This window comes from Vidua macroura, chromosome 26 (assembly GCF_024509145.1).
Source record: "Vidua macroura isolate BioBank_ID:100142 chromosome 26, ASM2450914v1, whole genome shotgun sequence".
NCBI classification, from domain to species: domain Eukaryota; kingdom Metazoa; phylum Chordata; class Aves; order Passeriformes; family Viduidae; genus Vidua; species Vidua macroura.
In genome coordinates, this window is record NC_071596.1 from 3,904,511 (window position 1) to 3,925,556 (window position 21,046).

At 58.9% G+C, this 21,046-nt stretch overlaps 2 protein-coding genes and 1 non-coding gene across 4 annotated transcripts; 2 read left to right on the plus strand and 1 right to left on the minus strand.

Annotated features, from left to right (window-relative positions):
* The first annotated feature begins 1,776 nt into the window (after nt 1-1,776).
* Nucleotides 1,777-8,033, plus strand: GRIN3B (glutamate ionotropic receptor NMDA type subunit 3B). Its single transcript, XM_053999356.1, has 10 exons — nt 1,777-2,244; nt 3,029-3,627; nt 4,067-5,117; nt 5,527-5,672; nt 5,851-5,966; nt 6,107-6,258; nt 6,339-6,503; nt 6,713-6,780; nt 6,907-7,242; nt 7,633-8,033. The coding sequence occupies exons 1-10, from the start codon at nt 1,777-1,779 to the stop codon at nt 7,667-7,669; spliced, it is 3,138 nt and encodes a 1,045-aa protein (XP_053855331.1). The 3' UTR covers nt 7,670-8,033.
* A 131-nt stretch (nt 8,034-8,164) lies between these two features.
* Nucleotides 8,165-20,476, minus strand: TMEM259 (transmembrane protein 259). Of its 2 annotated transcripts, none has more exons than XM_053999572.1 (11): nt 19,873-20,476; nt 17,767-18,033; nt 17,359-17,470; nt 15,086-15,196; nt 14,067-14,189; nt 13,646-13,746; nt 12,738-12,795; nt 12,335-12,418; nt 11,716-11,848; nt 11,258-11,357; nt 8,165-10,591 (listed from the first exon to the last, which is right to left on the minus strand). In XM_053999572.1, exons 1-11 carry the CDS (start codon nt 20,095-20,097, stop codon nt 9,788-9,790), a joined length of 2,118 nt encoding a protein of 705 aa, XP_053855547.1. In that variant the 5' UTR covers nt 20,098-20,476; the 3' UTR covers nt 8,165-9,787. The 2 variants fall into 2 exon arrangements, with proteins under 2 accessions (XP_053855547.1, XP_053855546.1); XM_053999571.1 differs by having other exon boundaries at nt 17,305-17,470.
* Nucleotides 20,477-20,802: 326 nt separating this feature from the next.
* LOC128819536 (U6 spliceosomal RNA) lies at nt 20,803-20,909 on the plus strand. Its single transcript, XR_008440722.1, has one exon. It is a non-coding gene; the product is annotated as a U6 spliceosomal RNA (small nuclear RNA).
* The last annotated feature ends 137 nt before the right edge of the window (nt 20,910-21,046 follow it).

Sequence of the window (21,046 nt, forward strand, 5' to 3'; positions counted from 1 at the left end):
CCAATCTCGTCAGTCAACAATTTATATATATTTGGATCCAACGACTCTGTTTTCACGGTGTTTGGGGACTCGGCCTTTTGTATTGTCACAGCATGGCAGCGGGGGTTGTGGGTTTTGTTTAGGTTTATTTTTTACATAAAAGATTTGGTTTTTATAGTGAAAGGTGCCCGCGTTGGTTTCTTTAACAACCCTTGCATGGCCACAGACCTCGACTACCCATCACTGCATCCCTGGGCTGTGGGATTTCCCACTGGGAGTGGGAAAGTGCTTCCTAATCCCCAAACTGCCCAGTTGCCTTTGCCCCGAGGGTCCTTCCCTGTCCCTGCAGGGTGTTGAGGTGTCCCCTGGCCATCCCTCTCTGTCGTCCCCCCTCCCTGTTCAATACACCAAGTGCAGATGATTTAAAGTGCATTTTAAAACCTGGACATCCCCAGCTCCCGCCAGTTCCCGAGAAGATGCTTTTAGCTTAATCACTGGAGCTGTTCCTTTCCCTTCCTCTCCTGCTCCTCCTCTTCCTCCCAAGGTTTTGGATCAACATTCATCAGCTGCAGCAGGGACTGTCACCCAGAGCCAGGGACTGAAGTGGGGGCACATCCCTGCTGCAGGGAGCCCTCTGAGACCCCCCCAGGGATGCAGACCCCAGCCCTCCCTCCCAGTCATCCCACACGTCCCCAGTCCCCCCAGGGGGGTTCCTGTTGGGGTGCTGCACTTAGAGCAGAAGGGAGGATGGGGCCTCCCAGAGAGCCCCCCCTGTGCTGTGCCTGGTGTTTGAGAGGGCTTTTTCATCCCAAGACCCTGCTGCCCCTCCTGTGTGGACAGTGGGGACGGTGCAGTGTTTATCCCTGTGAGGAGGAGCTGCCAGGGGCCCCGTGGTCAGGGGGAGTCCAGCCCCCCATGACCCGCCGTGCTCTGGCAGGATTTGAGCTGCCCTGCCTGCAGGTCCGGCTCCACAGGAGAATTCATTAGCTGTGACTCATTACATTTATCGATATTACATGAATCTATACTTTTTTTGCCAGACAGATTTTGGCTCCTTCCTTCATTTTTCCTTATTAATTTAGCGTGGCTCCGGCCCCGGTTGCTGCTGTTTGTGTGCTGGTGGCGCCTTGGGCTGGGTTGAGCCTCAGTTTCCCTGCTGAGGATGAGGAGGGTGACCCTGCATCCCCTCCCTCAGCAGAGGAAGGCTGCGCCGCTGCTGCCCTCTCCCCTTCCCCATGCAGCAGAAGGAATCGCTCAGCCCTGGAGCCGCTCGGCCTCTGGACCCCCGATATTGAAGCTGAGCCTCAGATGGAGGAGGGATAGAGGGCTCGGGGTGGGGGCTTTACCGGGATGGAGGCGGCAGCTCACGGCTCGGGACCGACCTCTTTTCCTCGGGGGCCGGAGGAGGCAGATGAGGAGGCGAAGAGGAGGAACATCCCAGTGATCCAGAGGTAGCCGGGACCACCCTGGGATCGGCGGGCATTTCTGTGCCAGCGGACCCCACGGCGGCAGCCCTGGACGGCAGCACCGCGCGGGTGGGGGCCCCGTTTGCTGCGGGGTGCAGGGAGGGGGGGACCCGCGCTCCGCGTGGGCGTGGACGGGGCGGCTGCGGGCGGGTCCGGCGCTGCGTGGGCCGGGTCCGGCGTGACCCACCGCGCACCGGGGGCTGCGGGGCCTCGGCGCTACCCGGGGAGGGGTGGCCCCGGCGGGACCCGGCCGGAGGTCCCTGCCCGTAGCCGGAGCCGTCCCCGGCGGAGCGCAGAGCGGCGGGGCCGGTGCGGGGCCGGTACGGGGTGCATGGCGGGGCTGCGGGCGCTCTGGCTGCTGGCGGCGGCTCTGGGGGCGGCGGGGGGACACCCGCATCCCTGCCGCGTCGCGGCCCCCACCGGCCCCGGCCTCAGCCCCAGCCCCGGACCCACCGTGCGCCTCGGAGCGCTGCTGCCGCCCGCGCCCGCCCGCGCCCGGCTCCGCGCCGCGCTGGCCCGAGCCGCCGGTACCCGTACCGGCCCCGGGGGGAGCCCCGGGGAGGTGACGCTGCCCCACAACCTCAGCCTGGAGGTGGTGGGGGGCGGCCCGGCGGCGCGGGACCCCGGCTCGCTGGCGCGGTGGCTGTGCGGGGCGCTGGCGGGGCGCGGCGTGGCTGCCGTCCTGGCGCTGCCCCGCTCCCGCCGGGAGCTGCTCCAGCTCGACTTCCTCGCCGCCGCCCTCCAGGTCCCCTTCGTCAGCATCCTGGACACCCGCTGGCCGCTGCCTTTCCGAGCGCAGGTGAGACCCGCAGCGCCGGCGCTGCACGCAGCTCCCGTCCCCGCTCCCGTCCCTGCTCGCCGGCTCCGTCCTTGCTCCCGTCCCGGCTCCGTCCGTGCTCCTGTCCTGATCCCCGTCCCGGATCCACACCAGTTCTATCTCGATCCCCCTCTCGACTCCAGACCGGTTCTGTTCCGCGGGTCCTCCTCCCGGATCGGACCTGCCTCCAATCCCGAACCCAATCCCGTCTCCGATTCCAGCTCCAATTCAGAATCCCAACCACTCATCCTTGCTGCATCCCAACTACCACCGGGCTCCATCCCGACTTTGTTCTCCCTCTATCTTCTCTCCCACCCCGGCCCATCCCATCCTCATTCCCACCTCCATCCTGCCTCTACCCCAGCCTCATCCTGTGCCCCATCCTGGCTCTCTGTCTCCCATCTCAGCTCTATTCCAGCCCCTTCTTGGCCCTCATTCCAGCCCTATCCTGGCTCTATCCCAGCTCCCATCTCTGCTCTCTCCTGGCCTCTTGCCCAGCTCTATCCTAGACCCAATTCCAGCTTCCACTCCAAGGTAAGTTCCCTGGCTCCTCTGGAAGCTCTGCAGCCCTCAGCCCCAGTCCCCACTCCATTCTGTCTCTGAAGGGCTCTGGGATGTGTCCTGGCAGTGGATCCCAGACAGGGACTGGGCAGGGGATGGGCAGGGAGTGTGGGATGACCTCAGGGCAGGTGGGTCCATGTCTGGCCGCTGCCTCTGGGCTCTTCCCGTGGGTGGAGGCACAGCCACGACCTTTGTGTGTTGGCAGAGCCCCTTCCACTTCCACATGGACCGGCAGAGCTCCCCAGAGACGCTGGTGGATGTGCTGGTGAGCGTCCTGCAGGCCAGCGACTGGCAGGAGACCAGCCTGGTGCTCTGCCACCCCTGGGACATCGACGGCTTCCTCGACCTCTGGGCCCAGCGTTCCCAGCTCTTCCTCCGCACTGTCCTGGACCTGAGCTACCTGGATGAGCCCAGGGCCACCCGCTACCTGCGGCAGCACGGGGACCGTGTCAGGACCCTCTCCAGCCCAGTGCTGATGCTGGGCTGTGACCTGCACCGTGCTCGACTCGTCTTCCAGGCGGCCGAGGAACTGGGGCTGCCGCCGCAGGAATTCCACTGGATGCTGGGCTTCCCGCTCAGCACCAGCGAGCTGCAGACCGAGGGCCTGCCCCCAGGGCTGCTGGCCTTTGGGGAGGTGAGCCGGCCACCGCTGGAGCTCTTTGTGCAGGACATGGTGGGACTGGTGTCCCAGGCCATTGCCCACGCTGCCCGCGGCCTCCCTGACCCCACACAGCTGCAGACCACTGGCAACTGCAACGAGAGGCACCGGGCAGGCGGCGAGCCCCCGGGGCTCTTCCTTGCTCGGTAAGGGGGTGCTGGGGGCTCCTCTTTTCCCCCATCCTGGCTCTGTGGTACTGGGGTGCATGGGAGGGTCCTGCCCCAGACCCGGGATGGGGTAAGGGACAAGCAGGGGACCCCTGGGCTCAGTGCAGTGCTGTCCCCAGCGTGTGCAGCCACCACCATGGGGCTCAGATCCTGAGGACACGGCTAGCGCTGCACAGGGGGGACGTGTCACTTCAGATCTCCTTAACACTGCCCGAGCACGGTCACTCTATAAATATTAATAACACTTGGCCCTGGCAGCACAGTGAGCTGCGGGGCAGCGCAGCGGAGCCGGATCCTGCTGCTGCTCCTTGCCCTTGTCCCTGCCCGGGTCGGGCACATCTCACTCCCAGCTCCCAGCCTCATGCCTTGGTCCCAGCTGACCCCGAACACTGGAGCAGTGAAACCCTTTCCTTGGCAGGTTCCTGGCCAACACGTCCTTCCACGGCCAGACGGGGCTGGTGCGCGTGGAGAACACAGCATTGGTGAGGCCAGAGCAGCAGTTCCGCATCTGGAGCCTGCGTAGGGACTCGCAGGGGGTCCCCACCTGGATGACAGTGGGCACCTGGAGCCACGGCAAGCTGGAGCTGGAGGAGGTCGTGTGGCAGAGCCAGCGGCAGCACAGGAGTCACGGCGAGGCGGCCGAGGGGGCCCGCACACGGCTGCGGGTGGTGACATTGGTGGAGCACCCCTTCGTCTTCACCAGGGAGGTGGATGAGGAAGGGAACTGCCCGGCCGGGCAGCTCTGCCTGGACCCCGGCACAAACGACTCGGCCGTGCTGGACGCCCTCTTTGAGAAGATTGGCAGTGGCAACGGATCAGTGCCACAGGAGTACAAGAAATGCTGCTATGGGTACTGCATCGACCTGCTGGAGAAGCTGGCCGAGGACATGGCCTTTGATTTCGAGCTCTACATCGTGGGCGATGGGAAATACGGGGCCTGGAAGAACGGGCGCTGGACGGGGCTGGTGGGGGACCTGCTCAGTGGCACGGCCCACATGGCCGTCACCTCCTTCAGCATCAACTCGGCACGGAGCAAAGTCATCGACTTCACCAGCCCCTTCTTCTCCACCAGCCTGGGCATCCTGGTGAGGACCAAGGACACGGCGTCGCCCATCGGGGCCTTCATGTGGCCCCTGCACTGGACCATGTGGGTGGGCATCTTCGTGGCGCTGCACATGACCGCACTCTTCCTCACCCTCTACGAGTGGAAGAGCCCCTATGGAATGACCCCCCACGGGCGCAACCGCATGAAGATCTTCTCCTACTCCTCAGCCCTCAACCTCTGCTACGCCATCCTCTTTGGGCGCACTGTCTCCAGCAAGACGCCCAAGTGCTGCACCGGCCGCTTCCTCATGAACCTCTGGGCCATCTTCTGCCTCCTGGTGCTCTCCAGCTACACGGCCAACCTGGCAGCTGTCATGGTGGGGGACAAGACCTTCGAGGAGCTCTCGGGCATCCACGACCCAAAGGTGGGCGAGTGTCCTGCTGCTTCAGATGGGCTGGGAGAGGGCTGAAGGCCAGGGAAGGGGCTGAGGGGGGTCCTGTCGTTTCTTTTGCACCTTCCTTCTTCTCTCCAGCCCCAGTCCTGCATCTTGGCCCCTCCTAAGAGTGGAGGGGTCTTTGAGACCTTCAGAAAGCTTTGTGTGTGTATCCCACTGGTGTTAAATCCCAGCTTCAGCTCCAGGGCAGGGGGAAGTGGGCTGAGTTTGGGCTGAGGCTGCTCTTGGGAAAGCTCTTTCCCAGACACCCCCAAGAGCTGCTGCACCTCTGGGGCTGCCCAGACACCCTGCCTGGGACACAGGGCAGGGGACACATCCCCAGGGAGTGGGGACACGTTCTTAGGGCCAGGGGTGCTGATGCTCTGGTGCCTCCTTCCAGCTCCATCACCCCTCACAGGGCTTCCGCTTCGGCACAGTGTGGGAGAGCAGTGCTGAGGAGTACATCAAGAAGAGCTTCCCCGAGATGCACGAGTACATGCGGCGCTACAACGTCCCCACCACCCCTGACGGCGTCACCATGCTCAAGTGAGGGGCAGGGAGAGCATGAGGGGTTCCCCCCACCTTTTATCCCTCCCAGGCCATTTTTGCTCCAGCCCTGGAGCCTGTGCACGAGCCCCCCACCTCTGGGAGGGGTGTCAGGCTGGGGGGACGCTGGGCAAGGGGGGAGCAGCCCCTCCCTGAGCATCCCCCCATGCTGGTACAGGACAGAGCCTGCCAAGCTCAACGCCTTCATCATGGACAAGTCACTGCTGGATTATGAGGTCTCCATCGACTCCGACTGCAAACTGCTCACTGTGGGCAAACCCTTCGCCATCGAAGGTTTGGGGGGGCTGTGCTGGGAAGGGGGTTCCACTATGTGTGTGTGACTGGGCTGGGGTCGTGCCCCCTCCATGGTGGGCACTGGGGGCTGCATCCCCCGTCCCAGCACTGCCCCTCTCTCCCCCCATCACCGGGGCCAGGCTACGGCATCGGCCTCCCCCAGAACTCGCCGCTGACCTCCAACGTGTCCGAGTTCATCAGCCGCTACAAGTCCTCGGGGTTCATCGACCTCCTGCACGACAAGTGGTACAAGATGGTGCCCTGCGGCAAACGCGTCTTCGCCGTCACTGAGGTGCGGCGGCGCCTCGGCCGGGGGGGGCTCTGGGGTCTGACACCCCCCGCAGCCCAGCCCACACCCCCTGCCGCCCGCAGACCCTGCAGATGGGCATCTACCACTTCTCGGGGCTGTTCGTGCTGCTGTGCATCGGGCTGAGCGGCTCCCTCCTCACCTCGCTGGGCGAGCACGTCTTCTACCGCCTCGTCCTGCCCCGCATCCGGCGCAAGAAGAAATTCAACTACTGGCTGCACACGAGCCAGGTGGGGCCAGGGGAAGGGGCTCACACAGCACCCCAAAGACCCCTAACCCCATGTCGCTGCTCCCTCTTAAATTGCACCACCTCTGCCCTTCTCCAACCCCCGTTTAAGCCCTGAACCATCACCTCTAGATCATCACCCTCCAATTAATCCCTGGCCTGTTAACCTCCAGACCACCCCCCTCCAACTCACTCTTGCCATGCTCTCCACAGAAAATCCACCGGGCTCTGAATATGGGCACGGAGGAGCGGAAGAGCCAGCAGCTGAAGTTGGAGCAGAGGTACAGCTGGGACTGGGAGCCTGCCCCCTCTCCTCCTCCTCCTCCTCCCTGTGGACAGCCAGAGCTCTGTGGGGCTGCAGAGGGACCCCACAGCAGCCAGATCCCAATTCAGCCCTCCCCACGCAGGTGCGAGCCCCAGCCGAGGTCGGCACCGGCGGCAGCGCAGCCCTGGAGCGCCCTGCGGAAGGAGGCACGGCGGGTGCGCTTCCAGCTGGACAAAGCCCCCCCCGAGGCCGAGGGGTCCCCTCCGTGGCACCCCGGGAACGGGCGGCCGCCGCAGCCCCTGGACAGAGCGGCCGGTGAGAACGAGCTCCGGGAGCTGGAGGAGAAGATCCAGGAGATGCGGGACCAGCTGCGGGCGGCGCTGCTGAGGAAGAGCGAGCTGGTGTCCGTGCTGGGCACCACCAAGGGCGGCCGGCCACTGCCCGCCCCGCTGGCCACCGAGGAAGGCCGGGAGGAGAGGTGAGGTGAGGGGCAGGGACCCCGCAAAACATCCCAGGACAGGCTGCTCTGCCGGGCAGGGCAGGGAACCCTCCGGCTCAGAGGGGGAGTGGAAGGAAAAAAAGGGAGGGGGGATGTCCTGGGGCTGCCCCAGCTCTAAGGCCTTTGTCTCTTCCCCCCCGTCCCTTCTGCTGGCAGTGGGGGTTTGAAGGGCCGGGAGGCTCTGGGGGGTTGAGTTGGGGTGAGAGGTCCCTGCAGTGCCTGAACAAAGCTCAGCCCCGCGCCCCTGCTCTGTTTTTACACCACGTAAATAAAGATGATGAAGGAAGACGAAGTCTGCTTTTCCTCTTCCCCAAATGCAGCCAGGGCTGGCTGAGAGCAACCCTTCCCCTTCCCCTCCTTCCTCCGCAGGCCCAGCTCAGCCCCGCCGCAGGACGGCCGTGATTAGGAGGAGGAGGCAGAGGAAGCTCCCACATGGATGGGGCAGGACCAGAACGTCCCTCTGGAGAGGCAGCTCCAGCTCCAAAACCGGGCTGATCCCAGAGCCACTGCAAAGCAGAACCGGAGCCTTCCTCGGGCGGAGGGTGAGGGATGGAAACGCTGCACAGGGAGTGGGACAGGCTGCGGCTCAGGGCTCTGCCCCCAAGGATAAGGAACAGCTCCCCATGCCACTACAGGCGGCTGTGGAGGAGCCGGAGCCCTGCAGCCCCTCCCTGGCACGGAGGCTGCCCAGCACCACCGAGCATGGCCGGGACAGGGCTGGTGCTCGGCCCTGTGCCCTGCCACCGCCCCTGCACACTGCGAGGGGACAGATGGTGACACCCCAGGACGGCAGGAGGCACCCCCAGGACTGAGCATTCACCTCGCTGCACCCCCCTGCCCCCAGGACTCCCACACATCAGCCCAGCACAGCCGGGGGCAGGACATGGGGCAGCGCTGCAGGAGCTGTTAAGAGATAATATTTATTATTATATACAAACACATTTTGTACATTAATTAAATAGAATGAACTCTACTCTTCATTCAACAAATCATTTGGTTTGGCGTCCCCCCCTTCCCCTCCCACCCACTCCTCTGAAAAGCCTAGGGTCATTCCTGGCACTCCAGAGGCTGGGAGCCAGTTGGCCACGAGGTCCCTTCTCAGGAGTGCTGGCAGCAGCAAGATTTGACCTGCTGGTCACAGCAGAGTCCCCCCTGCCCTGGAGCAGCACCACGGCTGCTCCAGGTAAAAAGGAAAAAAATAAAAGAGGGCACCCAGGTGGGAAAGGCAGAGGGGTGAGGAGGGGGCTCTGAGCCTCCCCCATGTTGATAAGGTAACACTGAAACGCACGGAGCCCTCCGGTGGGGATGGACTCCAGACACTGCTCAGCCATAGGGGAAAACACTGAACTCAGGACATCTGTGCAGGGACCCAGCTGTCCCCAAGAGCTAAGTGCCCACGTGTCACCTCCCGTCCCTGCCCTGTCCCACCATGGTTCTCCCAGAGCTTCATCCTGCCTCACTCTGCTCCACCTCCCTGTACAAACCCTCCTTCCAGCACATCCTGGCACAGATCTGGCCCCTCTGCAGGGGTCCACAGGCAGCCCCCCCAGCACAGCCTCTTGGCAGAGGTCAGGTTCTGCCAGCCTCTCCTCCACTGCCAGGGAAATGTGGGAAAACCAGCTGAAATGTCTTGGCTTTAGTGTTTTGGTTCTTTGCTAAACCAGCTCATGCAACAATCCAGGCACGAGGAGCCACTCTCTCCTCTGGGATGGGGCAGATCCTAAACACAGACGTGTCCCCCAGGAGGGACAAGGCACTGGAAAGCAGCTGCCTCACCCCGAGCAGAGCTGTGCAGGACAGAGCTGCTGCCCTCGCCCCACGCCTCTCCAGACACCCACTGCACACAGCTCCCTCCAAGCATCACTCATGGCTCCTGGGATGGCAGCTCCCACCTGGACACAGCACCTTCCACCTCCCAACCCAACCATCAAGGGAAGTTTAAGGACAGAAAAAAGGGGCTGAATTGCAGCTTTTCTGCTTTGGTTGTGCCCTAGCCTGGGCAGACTTTGTGCCTGGGGAAGGTAAAAGCTCCTCCTCCCCTCAGGAGCAGGAAAGGTGACCAGGAATCGCCTCTGCGGCTCTCCCGGAGGGGCTGGACACTCTGCCTGTTCTATCCACTCCTACTCTAACCACAAAGCTGCCACGCCTGTGGCCTGTCCCAGGTCAACTCCCACCTGGGATCAGCACCTGGACTGCAAACACAGCTGCAGGGGCAAAGCCAGGGACTGGGGGACAAGGAAAAGCCAGGGCACAAGCAGGGCAGGGTAGGAACAGGTAGCTGGCTCACCTGTGGCCTCAGAGGAGCCCTGGAGCCATGTGGGCCAGGGGACCAAAACCCCCCATCCTTCCCACAGCCCCCCAGTGCCTCTCCTAGGGGAGGGAGGTCACAGCAGCCCTGCTCTGTCCCAGCTGCTCCAGCTCTGCTCAGAGGGATCCATGGGTTAAGGATGATGGTGAAGTGAGAAATAGTAACAAACAAAATCCAAATGCCTTCCTGGCAGTCCAGAGTGACAGCAACAAGGGCTCAGGACAGGTTCCTGGAGCTTGGCTCTGAGCTGGGCGTTCTCTCTGCTGGTGCTGGGCAGGAGCTGCTCTCCCCCCGGTCCTCCAGACCTCTGTCCTGGTCACTGTCCCCCCCCAAGGCTGGCAGGGGCTCTGCCACACTGCTGCTGCCCGTGCAGTTTTTGCCACTGGGTTTCGCTCGGCTGTTTGAGCCCTCGAGAGCCTCAGTCTGCTTGGGAAGGGAGGGGCTGGGGACCACCCCCTCCTGCAGCGGGGCAAGGGGGGCAGCCCCAGCAGCGGGGGAAGCATCTGCTGCAGCCACCACGGACGTCGAGGTGACCTCGATGGTGATGGAGCCCATGGCCGTCTCCGGGTGCTCGCTGCTGACCCTGATGCGGGCGACCAACCCTGAGGCCGTGGCCGCCTCCTGAGGGGTCCCGTTGGCCATGGCTTCGTGCACCACGGCGGGCTCCAGGAGGGTGGTGCTCAGGTCAGACAGAAACGAGGCCTCTGTCACGATGGCGGCCGTCTCGGCCACCCAGTTCAGGTCACTGCCCACGGAGGCGGCGGCGGCGATGACGCTGGAGGCCTCGCCGGGGGTCAGGGCGGCCGGACCGCTGCCCTCCCCGAGGGGCCCGGCGGCCAGCGGGGCTCGGCGGCCCCCGGCCTCGACTGGGGCAGCCGTGGTGTTGTTGTTGAGGTTGTCCTGCAGCGTGGTCTGGGTGCCCTGCCCGACCTGCTGGTTCTGCAGCAGCATCTCCTGGATCCGGATCTGCTGCAGGATGGCTGGCAGCTCGTAGTGGTGGAAGAAGTAAATCATCGAGTGCTGGTGGAGGAAAGGGAAAGGTGTCACCCTGGGCCTGGGTCACAGGTCACAATATCCCAAGAAAACCAAGCTTCTCCTGAAGAATCCTGCTGCTATGACACCCAGAAGGTCAGCAGCAAGTTTGGAAAGATTTATCCCTTCCACTATGACTACTGCAAGCTGCTTTATAGTTTCTCTCTGAAGACAGGCAACAGAGTACAACCCCTCTTCCCTTTCAAAGGCTGGGAAAAGAAGGATGACAGCATTCCTCTGGCCCATCCTCTATTCTCTGTCCCCACCCTGCAGCAGGTCAACAACCAAAGACACCCAACAGGTATGCCTGACCCAGGATATCAGACATAAGCTTGGAGCTGGTCTTGCCAGTATCCTCACTGCACAGACCTGAACAGCTCCTCTGCAAGACAGACCCTCCCCAGGATTTATTCCAGAAGGACAGGACAGCAATCCTTGCCAACACCCATGTGGCATCAGGTCATTGTCAGTCCCATGGCTGGACTGGAGGCAGCAATCCAAAACCTCCCCTCTTCCACAGCCTCATTCTGCTGCTCCATTTCCAAACCAGGCTTAATTCAATCTCTTACTGAAATAAGGATCCCTCCCTCCAACCCAGCTTGAGAAGAAGTTTGACAAAGCACCCCAAGGTGCAGCACCCCTGCAGGGACTCACCTGGATGAAGAGCCAGGAGGTGACAAGTGCCAGGCTGCTGTACTGCCCGTTGAAGCGGTAGTGGTAGGCGTAGAAGGCAAAGTGGTACAAGTAGAAGAATCTGGACAAGAAGGCAAGAAAAATCAGAAAAAAGATGAGCTCCCTTCTCCTCCCAACACCAGCCTGAGCTGGGGCACTTCACAGGAGGTGACACAGACTCATCAACAGATAATGAGAGTTGCCTGTCTATGAACAGGATGAAATAAGAGGCTGGGGAAAATCAAGGTGATTCCAAGATCCAGGCCCAAACCCAAATGGTAAGAATTGCACTTTGGACCCTGTGATGTGTGGGGCAGCCCCCAAGCAGCCACACAAATAATACCCTTAGGAGTGGAGGCTGTTGTGCCTGGGGTGCTGGGAAGGACTCAGAGCAGCTGGGGAGGAGAGGCAGAGGGAATGTGGCCACAGCCAGCCCTTACCTGAGCCAGTGCCTCTTGCTGGTGTTGGTGTGGCAGCAGATCGCGTCGTACTGGTCCGCCAGCCACACGATGAGGATGATGTAGAAAGCAGTTGTGGTGTCATTGAAGAACTCAGACATTATGGCCTCCATACCTGGGGACAGAGGGGACATCAGCACGTGGCAGGGCATGGGAAGGGGTCCTCTGTCACCTCAGAGCAGGCCTGTGACTGCACTTGCCCAGGGCAGGTAACTGGGCTCTGCTTATGGTAGCAGCTACAGCCAAGAATGCTCTGTCTGTCCCATGAATCAGCTGCATCCCGCAGCACAGATTTTGAGAGATTTTGTTGCTTTTTAAATTGAAATTGTACAAATGCAATGTGGCCACACAGTGCAAGTCTGCAACGAGCTCCAGGGACAGACAAAGCTTTGGATTCTGGGATTTCCCAACAAACTGCTGCTTTTCCAGGGGACCCAGAAGGACAATGGAGCTCACTGTGCCATCAAATTCCAGAGCCTTCTGCCTTGTGATGAGCAGCCACAGTAACCACCTGCTGCGGCCAGCTTGGAACAGGGAATGAGACTTCCCACAGATCCCAGAGGGACGTGCTGCAGAGACAAGCAGTGAAGCAAGTCCTTACCGACCAGAGCCAGGATGACAGTGAGGAGTGGAGCAGCAGGGAACGCAATGGTCATGTTCATCTCCAGCATCTGCAACAGGTCAACTGCAAGAGGAAAAACACCCTGAGGCACGGAGAGGATGGAGGGCCACAGAACCCTCCACCCCACAGCACTGTCTGCTCAGTGCAGCCACATCCTCTGTCCCCAGCCAATACTTCTCAGGACAAGAGAATAAGCTCTGGCAGGTGCAGTGACTGGGAGCAGAAGGATGTACTCCCCGTGCAGCTACAGGTAGGACTCTTCTAAACTGGAACTAATGATCCTCAAGGTCCTTCCAACCCGAACCTGCTGTGACTCTACAACACCCTGTGCTGGAGCAGGCACAGTGCCCAGCACAACCCAAACCCCTCAGCCAGTCCTTACCAATGAAGACAAAGATCTGATGGTGTGAGTAGCGCAGCAGCATCGAGACGGAGAGAGTCTGGAACAGGAGAGAGAAGGGGAGGCAGATTAGAGCCCCACGGGTGCAGGGAGTCGCTTGGAATCGCAGTGCGGCAGACCCAGGCGAGCCTGGGCTTGCACATCCCACATTCATTAGCTGGAGCTGTGCAGAGCCATTTCCCAAAGAGTAATTAGAGCTTCACAAACAGCAATTAATCTCTGTGCTGCTGCAGGGGAACAGACAGTAAGGGATTTGTTTGTAAAGGGACCAACCCTGAATGTTTGCGCTGGGGCCACACCAACCCACAGAGCTGGGAGCAGGGATTTTCCTGTGCTCCATCCCGCTCCTCCCTGCACTCGGTTCCTCCTCGGTGCCCACACTGTGATTGTGCACAGACCTGCCCCATGGGTGGGACAGGCACACACAAAGTGACAGTCACCCACAGCCACCCAAGACAACAAGCATGGAGTAGTTATGGCTTGGGATCTTGTCTGATGTCTATCTGAAAACGCCTTGTCTCACACATCATCACTTGGTTTTATCTTGATCACTCCTGGCAAATCAGTCTGGGCTGTTCTTGAAAGTCTCAGAAGACAAATGTCTGCACCCTGTACTGACAGCTGGAGTGTTTTAAGGACACTTAGAAATTAACAGCAGCTCCCTTTTGACAACAAAAACAACACTGCATTTTAAGTCAGCTCTATTGTTCATTTCACTGGTGGATTTCAGGAACTTTAAAAAACAAACCAAACAAAATCATGCCCCAGAGTAGGGCCTCATCCTCCAGCAACTACACTTTAAAAGCAGATGAGAGCTCTGCTGTAACACCAACCACTCACTGCCCAGCACCAGGCTGAGGCCAGGCACTGCCCAGCTCACAGTGACTTACGAAGATGACCATGATGACAAAGGCTGCCAGGTAGGATGTCCTGGCCATCCACATGCTGACAAAGCGATAATGCTCCCCAGACACCACGTTGCGAAGGAAACCTGGAGAAAAAGCACAAACACAAGCTCAGTGTGATTAAGCCACAGACTAAGAACCAAGCTCCAGTGCCTGCTAAAGAAACAGGATTTGGAGCAAATCCTCAGGGCAGCTCTCATTGTCATGCAGGGCGGTGAGGTGGGAGGAAATCACGTTTCCAGACATCTCTCCCCTCCTGCCTCTCTCATTTTGTCCTTGACAATAACACAGGGAGCTGCTCCCTGCATTACAGATTAATCAATAGTCAGAAGATGATAGTCAGGCATCCAGAGAACAAACACCCACTGCTCCAAGCAGCCGCTGCTGAGACTCCTCCAGGCCTTACCTTTGTTTTCCTCGTTTTCAGCTAAAGCTTTGACACTCGACATCAGGATATCATCGTAGCCCAGGAACTCGTCCAGCAGCAGGCGGCTGAACCTGTCCCCAAAGCATTGATCCCTCGTAGGATCTAGAGAGAACACAAAAAACCTTTCACACTGTTCACACCTGGAGCCACAAAGGCACAAGGTGAGGGATACTTGTGTCACCAGAGCTGCATCTGCATGTGGACCTGGGGCAGTAAAACCAAACTTGAGAGGACTGGGAGGGAAAATCTCACCCCCTGACAGATCCAGCCACACTAAAGTGCAAATGGCAGACGGGCCTTAAGGATTGTCAGGGATGTCACACTCTGTGCTGGCACAGACACAAAGGGAATTTGCCCTCTAGGCTTGGCCTATCTCTGGGGCTCACCCTGACTGCTCATTACTGCACAGGAAAGCTGCTTAACCCCCATCCAGCTCTGCTTCAGCTTGAGTGGGAGGAAGTGATGAGCTCCTCTCTGATTGCTGCACTAACAGATACAGAGGCTCACAGGCATGAGAAGGTCTGAGGTTGTGTTCCTGACTTGGACAGGTTTTAACAGAGCCAATGCCAGGAGAAGAGAATGCTGTTTGGGGAGATGACCTGCTGGTGCTCACAAGGGCACAGCAGTGCACACACAGTGTGACAGATCTGTGAGCACTGTCCCCAGCTCCTGCACAGCTGCTCTGACCACCAGGCTCTAACTCTGCTGCTCAGAGCTTCAGTGCCTTCTGCCAGGGAGAGAGCTCTTCCCTGCTCCACGTGGGAAAACTGTGCTGGGCATGACATCAGGGCTCACTGAACCAGGCTCCACCATTTCAGAAAGCTCCTCCTGAAAAGCTGTGACCTACTAAAGGCAGACAGGCTGCACAATGCAGCTCTCCTGCGTGGGAAGTGAGCACCATCAGCTTCAGGAAGAGTTCCCAGAGATGGTGTGGAGGTCTCTGCACTGCAGGTACCCACCCCTGAGCCCCTGCCCTGCTTGGGCTGCCTCCCACTCACCCAGGGTCACCACCATGACGGGGATGCTGAGGCGCTGCCGTGTGCTCTGGGACAGGCGCAGGAAGCCGTATTCCAGAGAATATTCCACAATGTACTCCTCCTGTGGCCACACTGGGAGAGAGACACAGGGAGACAGGGAGGCTCAACACCCACATCTGCAAACAGCCAGCACAAAGAAACAGCCCCTCTGGGTTCCCTCCCTCCCTCCCATCATGTTCTTGAAAAGGGAACTGGTTGCAAATGTGGGCTCTAGGCTTCCCTCAACCAATTAAACATAAATCAATACAAACTCTTTGGAATTACAGCCCTTGACATTAGTTTTTAATGTGGGACTTCTGGGAAAGCTTCAGGGCAGCAGTTCCAGAATCTGCCCACATCTTTGCCTGGCAAGCCCAGAGCCAATTGTTCTTGCTTTGCTCAATATCTGCTTCCCATGTTGTTTGGGAACCAGCAGGAAAATCCACCTTACACCTGCTGAACACCAAGTAAACGCTCCAGAGGCAAGAGCCCTGCACTTCCCAGGGGACTGAGGTCACTGCTGCAATTACATGTCAGAATTGAAGGCAGCAGCAATTACAGCTTTCCCAAAAACTGGTGGTGCCTGAAGTTTCCCTGTTCTGGTTTTTGTTTTTTTCCAAGGAAGGTTCCAAAGAGATGCTTTTTTTGCTACATCATCTCTGAAAGGACAAAACCTCCTGCTAAGCCAGAGCCAAGCAATTTAATCCCTGCTCTTTCAGACTGCCAGGGTGTATCTCCAGGAGGGGGGAGGCAGCTGTCAGGCAGCTCCCAGCACCACAGCGACAGTTAAAGGGACACAAGAACTGAACAGACACACCCCTGACCCAGCACTGACAGAGATCTCCTGATCCCCTTATTGGGCAGCAAACACAAGCTGGGCTGTTTGGTTTGTCTTTTGTTTCCATCATAAACAGTTTTAAGCTCAAAAGGAAATCAAGGGTTTAAATATCAACAAACAATTACTTCCTTTGTATAATAAAATATTTTTTCATGATAAAATATTCTGACTAAAAATAAAATTTGGCACAGTGAGAAGACAGAAAACCTGAAAAAAATAATAAGATCAGGTATTTGGGACTGAATTAAAGATGTGAATTTTGTAACTAATCTGGGAAACAGCCTGTTCTCTTCCTCTCCTTTTCTGGATCATTTCCAACCAGGCATTCAGCAAAACAAGGGACTTCTCACCAGTGCCCCAGCCCAGCACAACGTGACTCTTCTCAGAACCCGGGCACCAGCAATAAAGGTCCTGCACCAAAAACATTTACTGCTCTCTGGTCTTAATGACCTTTAATTCAGGACTAATGAGCTCTGGATGAGCATCAAGCAAATCCACGGCAATACCAAGAAACAAGACAGTGTCCAGTCTCATCCTCCTCCACAGCCACAACCCCAGTGTGTCTGTAGAGCAAAGAATTCCAGCCTTCACAGGGACAACAATGTGGTGAAAGAGGCCAACTTCTAGCAAATTTTGTGGAAAAAAACAAAGAATCTAAGTCCACATCTCTATTTTAAGATAAATATTCCTTAGTAGATTTCCTACCTTAACTGCTAGAAACAGAAGTTTTTCCACGCTGGAATTCCATTTTAAATAATACAAAGCTACTAAATCTCCCTCTGGAGTTTACAAGTCCTGAGCAGCTTAGGTCAGGCAGGAAAAGGGTGGGATAAGGCCAGGGAACATCCAAGTGGAACAGCAGTGCAGTATTGCAATCCACCAAAACCCGCTGGGTGGCTTTTGGGATTAATTAATTGTAGCAAATTGGCTGCTCCAAGTGCTGGTGTTGGCTCAGCACCCAGAACACAGCCCAAACCCTGCTCATGCTAGAAGGAATGCCACTGTCAGGAGATCCCTGTGGATTGCAAAGGACAGTGAATGGATCAGAACAGGGGGTTCAGGCTCATCTGAGATACCTGACACCAATCACCACAGGAACCTGCCAGGCCAAGAGCCTTCATTCACCTGTGGTTGATATGAAGCCTCTTGCCCTGGCAAATTGTCTAATCCAGCCACCCCCCACCCTCAGGGCAGAGCTTGCTGTGGGTCTGCTGTTAGTACTGACAGGATTATCCCCAGGTAAACACATTGGGAAGACATTTAAGGTCACTGTGCAGGTGCCCCAAGGAGCCAGGACGGGACGTGTGGGGAGGATGATGATGGGAGGAAGGAGGAGCACAGGTAGCAGTGAAGGTGTGATTACCTGCTCGGGCTAGCATCTCAAACTCGGACACAGTCTCCCGCAGAGGCTGCATACCTTTAGTGGCTGCGTCACTAAACGAGAACTCCTGGCTGTCGTTGTGGGGCAGCTCAGTGCTGCTCACCCGGGATGGCTTGAGGAACACCTTGGGCTCGATATCCAGCTCAAACTGTTGGAAAACCAGAGGAGGGAAAGCCACATCAGCAGCCTCTTCACTTCTCACCTGCCGTGCTCTCTCTCTATCCACACAAAGGCCTACCCCGCCTCCAAAAGGACATTTGCTCTGGCTTTCCTTTCTGTGTTAAACCATCAGAGGACAATGTGGGGACTCAGGAGCAGCCAAGGAACAGGCTTTGTTTCCAGGAGACCAAGGGATCACACACGGACTTCCCTTCCAACCAAGACTTCTCCCCAGCCCATCACCCAGGCTCCTCTCTCCAGCATACACAGAGAGCGTGTCCTTACCTTGATGGAGCTGTTTTCAAACATATCCACAGTCATTTCTTCCTCCTCCTCCTCCTCTTCCTCAGTCGTGGACTCAACCACCATTCCTGGGAACTTCTCGACCCCGCAGAACTGCAGGAAGATGGGGGCCCGGCTGGAGTTGCGCTGGATTTCCACCCGCAAGATGCCATCGCGGGGCCACTTATCCCGCACGTGCTCCAGGCAGTTGATGGGAGAGCGGGAGAAGGCGATGTGGATGTAGGCCAGGATGAAGAGCACAAAGAGAGCCTAAAGGGCAGGAGACAAGGCAGACACTGTCAGGACCCCTAGTTATCACCAACTGTTCTCTGCCTGCGAAACACCAGAATAATTTGGGTGAGTGGACTGGCAAGTGGACAAGAGTTTTGATGCTTCCCTGCATCAACAAGGCAGCAGCCAGACCTTGGCAGTTCCAGCAGGGAATGCACCAAAGGCACCAAACTGCTCCTGCTCGTGAGAGCTGACAGTGACAGCCTTCTGAAAGCACAGGTCCTGCATCCAACAGCGTCCCCAAAACCCACCACACACAGCACCAGTGTGGGACGAGGCCGTGAGGCACACTGAAGGAAATGGAAACACGTCTGTGCCTTCCAACCCTTCCCTCCTCAGCACAAAGAGCTTCCTGCTGAAACCTAGAGAAGCCTGCCTAGATTTGAAAAGAGAAAACTCTAAGCAAAGCCAACCCACTCCTGGGCAGGATGACCCAAACTCACGTCAGATCCCTTGTCCCAAAGAACAGGTCCTGTTCTTTGGCCTCAGGAAGGTTGAGCTAGCCCCCAAGGCCATGCACAGAGCACCACAGCTCCCTGTCCTGCCTCCATCCCAGGAACAGCCATGAACCACAGCAAAGCAGGGTGGACTAAAAAAACACTTGTTCCCTGGAGTGAACAGAGACATCCAAAGTTCAGAGCTCCGAGCACAGCTGGCACAGTGAGCAGCACTGCTGAGCTCAGACCACCCTTCCAGCCACCCTGCGCTGCTCTGTCCTCATCAGCCCCGCCGTCCTGACCTATTTGTGATGAGCAAACAGCCTGGTAAACATCACTCTGCAGAGGAGCTGCACAGGGACACGTGAGGGAAGGTAAAGCAGAGCCACCTCACGGGTTGCAGGAGCCACAGAAGAGCCAGGGGTAATTCCAGGGCTTGGGATGGGAATGTGGGCTCCCACTTCCCTCCTGCCAGCAGCTGGAGGAGAGCTGGGAGCAGGCTGCTGACCCCTGACCCTGCAGGCTGCTCTCCACAGAGCCCTGAGGAAGCTTTTCCTTCTCTGGGAGGAGCTGGGATCAGAGGCAGAAGCAAAACAAACTGCTCCCAGCCACTCTGCCTGACCACTGCACCGTTAGCACGATCCCTGTCCCAGCTGGTTTGCCAGGATGCAGATGCACAACTGGGAGAGGGAACGGGGATGTGAAAAACCCAAATGTCTTCTGAAAGGGTAGAAAACCTATCTGTGCAGCATGAGACAAGCCGTGCTGAATGTTCTCTTGCTGAAACCTAGAGGAGTGTGCTGCTGTTGCCTGGCAAGCCGCTCTGCCCTTCTCCTTTCTCTGCTCTCCCACCCTGGAAGCCGTGGAGCAGGGTTTGACCTAAGGGCAGTCACCCCTGGACGCTGACAGGTCCCCACCACCCAGCAGGCAGGTGGGGCCACCCCAGGGCACAGTGACACATCCCTGGCACTGCTGAAAGAAACGGGGCTGTGCCTGAACTGCTTCCAGAGAAGACAAGACTCCAGCAAAACTCCAGCAATCCTGCAGGTCACGTGGGAAATGTATCCAAAAAGTGCCATTGCTAGGAAACAGAAAATGAAACCTCTCCTGCCTCCTGCCAGCCTGGCTGCCCAGCAAGCTGGCTCAGCAATTTCTTTTTGATTTACAGATCTGGAAGAGCTCCAGAGTGCAGGGAACACCGGCACCACCACGGAGACTGATGTCTCCCTCACAGGAGGGGCCCACGGGAGCGCCGGGGACAGCTCGGTGTGCGTGGTCCAAACACAGCCTGCTACCTCCGGCGGAGGCACGACTTTTGTGTTCCTAATGAAGCTCCTGCCCTCAGCCTGGCCGCGGGCTGGCAGAAGGAGCTGCCCCTCACCTTGAGAAGAACGAAGAACTCGAAGACGCGGCGGAAGGAGGGAGGGAAGAGGCGCGCGTAGGTCACTGCCATCTTGAAGAACAGCGCGTGGAAGAGGCGGTCCCGCACATTGATCAGGGGGTTTTGGTTGAGGTTGGGGTTGCGGACGCCCCGGTTGTTGCCGCCGGCGGCCCCGGCGTTGTTGGCCGGGTGGTGGTTGTTGGCGTTCGGCTGGTTCTCGGACATCCTGGCGGCGGGGCCGGTGAGGGCTGGGCCCGAAAAGGCTGCTGCTCCTCCGCGGGCCGGGCTGGGGCTGGGGCCGGGCGGGCGCTGCGGAGGGGCCCTCCGTCCTCCTCCCCGGCCCCTGCCCGGCGCAGACGCCTCGGCGCGGCGGCGGCTCAGGCCCGACGGGTCAGGCCTGGGCGTTCAGCGGGGCCCGGCAGTTGCGCGGCCGGAGCAGACGCATCAGGGACGTGGCTGCCGGGATGTCCCCGCGGCCATGGGCGTCCCTCGGCGGGGCGGGGAGGCGCGGCGCGGCCCGGGCGCGGCGAGCGGCTCAGCTGTCCCGGCGCGGTCCCGTCCCGTCCCTCAGCGCTCCGCCGCCATTTTCCTCCGCCGGCCACGGCGGCTGACGCGCGTGCGCGCGCACGCGCGCCCCGGGCACGACGGGACGGTGGAGGACACGCTCCGGCCCGGCCCCGCCTCCATGCAAATGAGGAGATTTCCCACCGTGCGCCGCGCGCGCGCGGCACCTCCGGGCGGCCGTTCGGCCTCGAAAAGGCAAAAATTTCAAAAAAAAGCGGAAGATTTAGAAAGAAAAATCAGCACGCGTCGCCTGGGGGAGTGATCTTATGGAGAAAGACGCAGGGGCCCGAAAAGAAAGAACTCGTCCTAAGGTAAGAGTTGTCAATTATAGAAGGTTTAAATAGCGCTGCGGGTGCAGTGAGATTCGTGCTCGCTTCGGCAGCACATATACTAAAATTGGAACGATACAGAGAAGATTAGCATGGCCCCTGCGCAAGGATGACACGCAAATTCGTGAAGCGTTCCATATTTTTTTCCGGGCACGATCTCAAACCCCTCCCCGGGAGGACTCTTTTGTCCCCCCGGGACGCGGCACGGGGCGTTCCAGCCCCCCGCGAGGTCCGGGGAGCCCCCCCAGGCGCGGCCCTGACACATCAACCCACAGGTTTCC

What these genes read in the sequence shown, in the direction of transcription:
- TMEM259 (XM_053999571.1), bottom strand. Translation starts at nt 20,097, where the DNA reads ATGTCCGAGAACCAGCCGAACGCCAACAACCACCACCCGGCCAACAAC. An exon ending in TGAGATGCTAGCCCGAGCAG is followed by an intron (nt 15,197 to 17,304) that starts GTAATCACACCT and finishes TCTCTCTCCCAG; the next exon opens with TGTGGCCACAGGAGGAGTAC. An exon ending in TTGTCATCATGGTCATCTTC is followed by an intron (nt 12,796 to 13,645) that starts GTAAGTCACTGT and finishes CTCCTGTTCCAG; the next exon opens with ACTCTCTCCGTCTCGATGCT.
- GRIN3B (XM_053999356.1), top strand. Translation starts at nt 1,777, where the DNA reads ATGGCGGGGCTGCGGGCGCTCTGGCTGCTGGCGGCGGCTCTGGGGGCG. An exon ending in CGGGCATCCACGACCCAAAG is followed by an intron (nt 5,118 to 5,526) that starts GTGGGCGAGTGT and finishes GCCTCCTTCCAG; the next exon opens with CTCCATCACCCCTCACAGGG. An exon ending in GCGTCTTCGCCGTCACTGAG is followed by an intron (nt 6,259 to 6,338) that starts GTGCGGCGGCGC and finishes TGCCGCCCGCAG; the next exon opens with ACCCTGCAGATGGGCATCTA.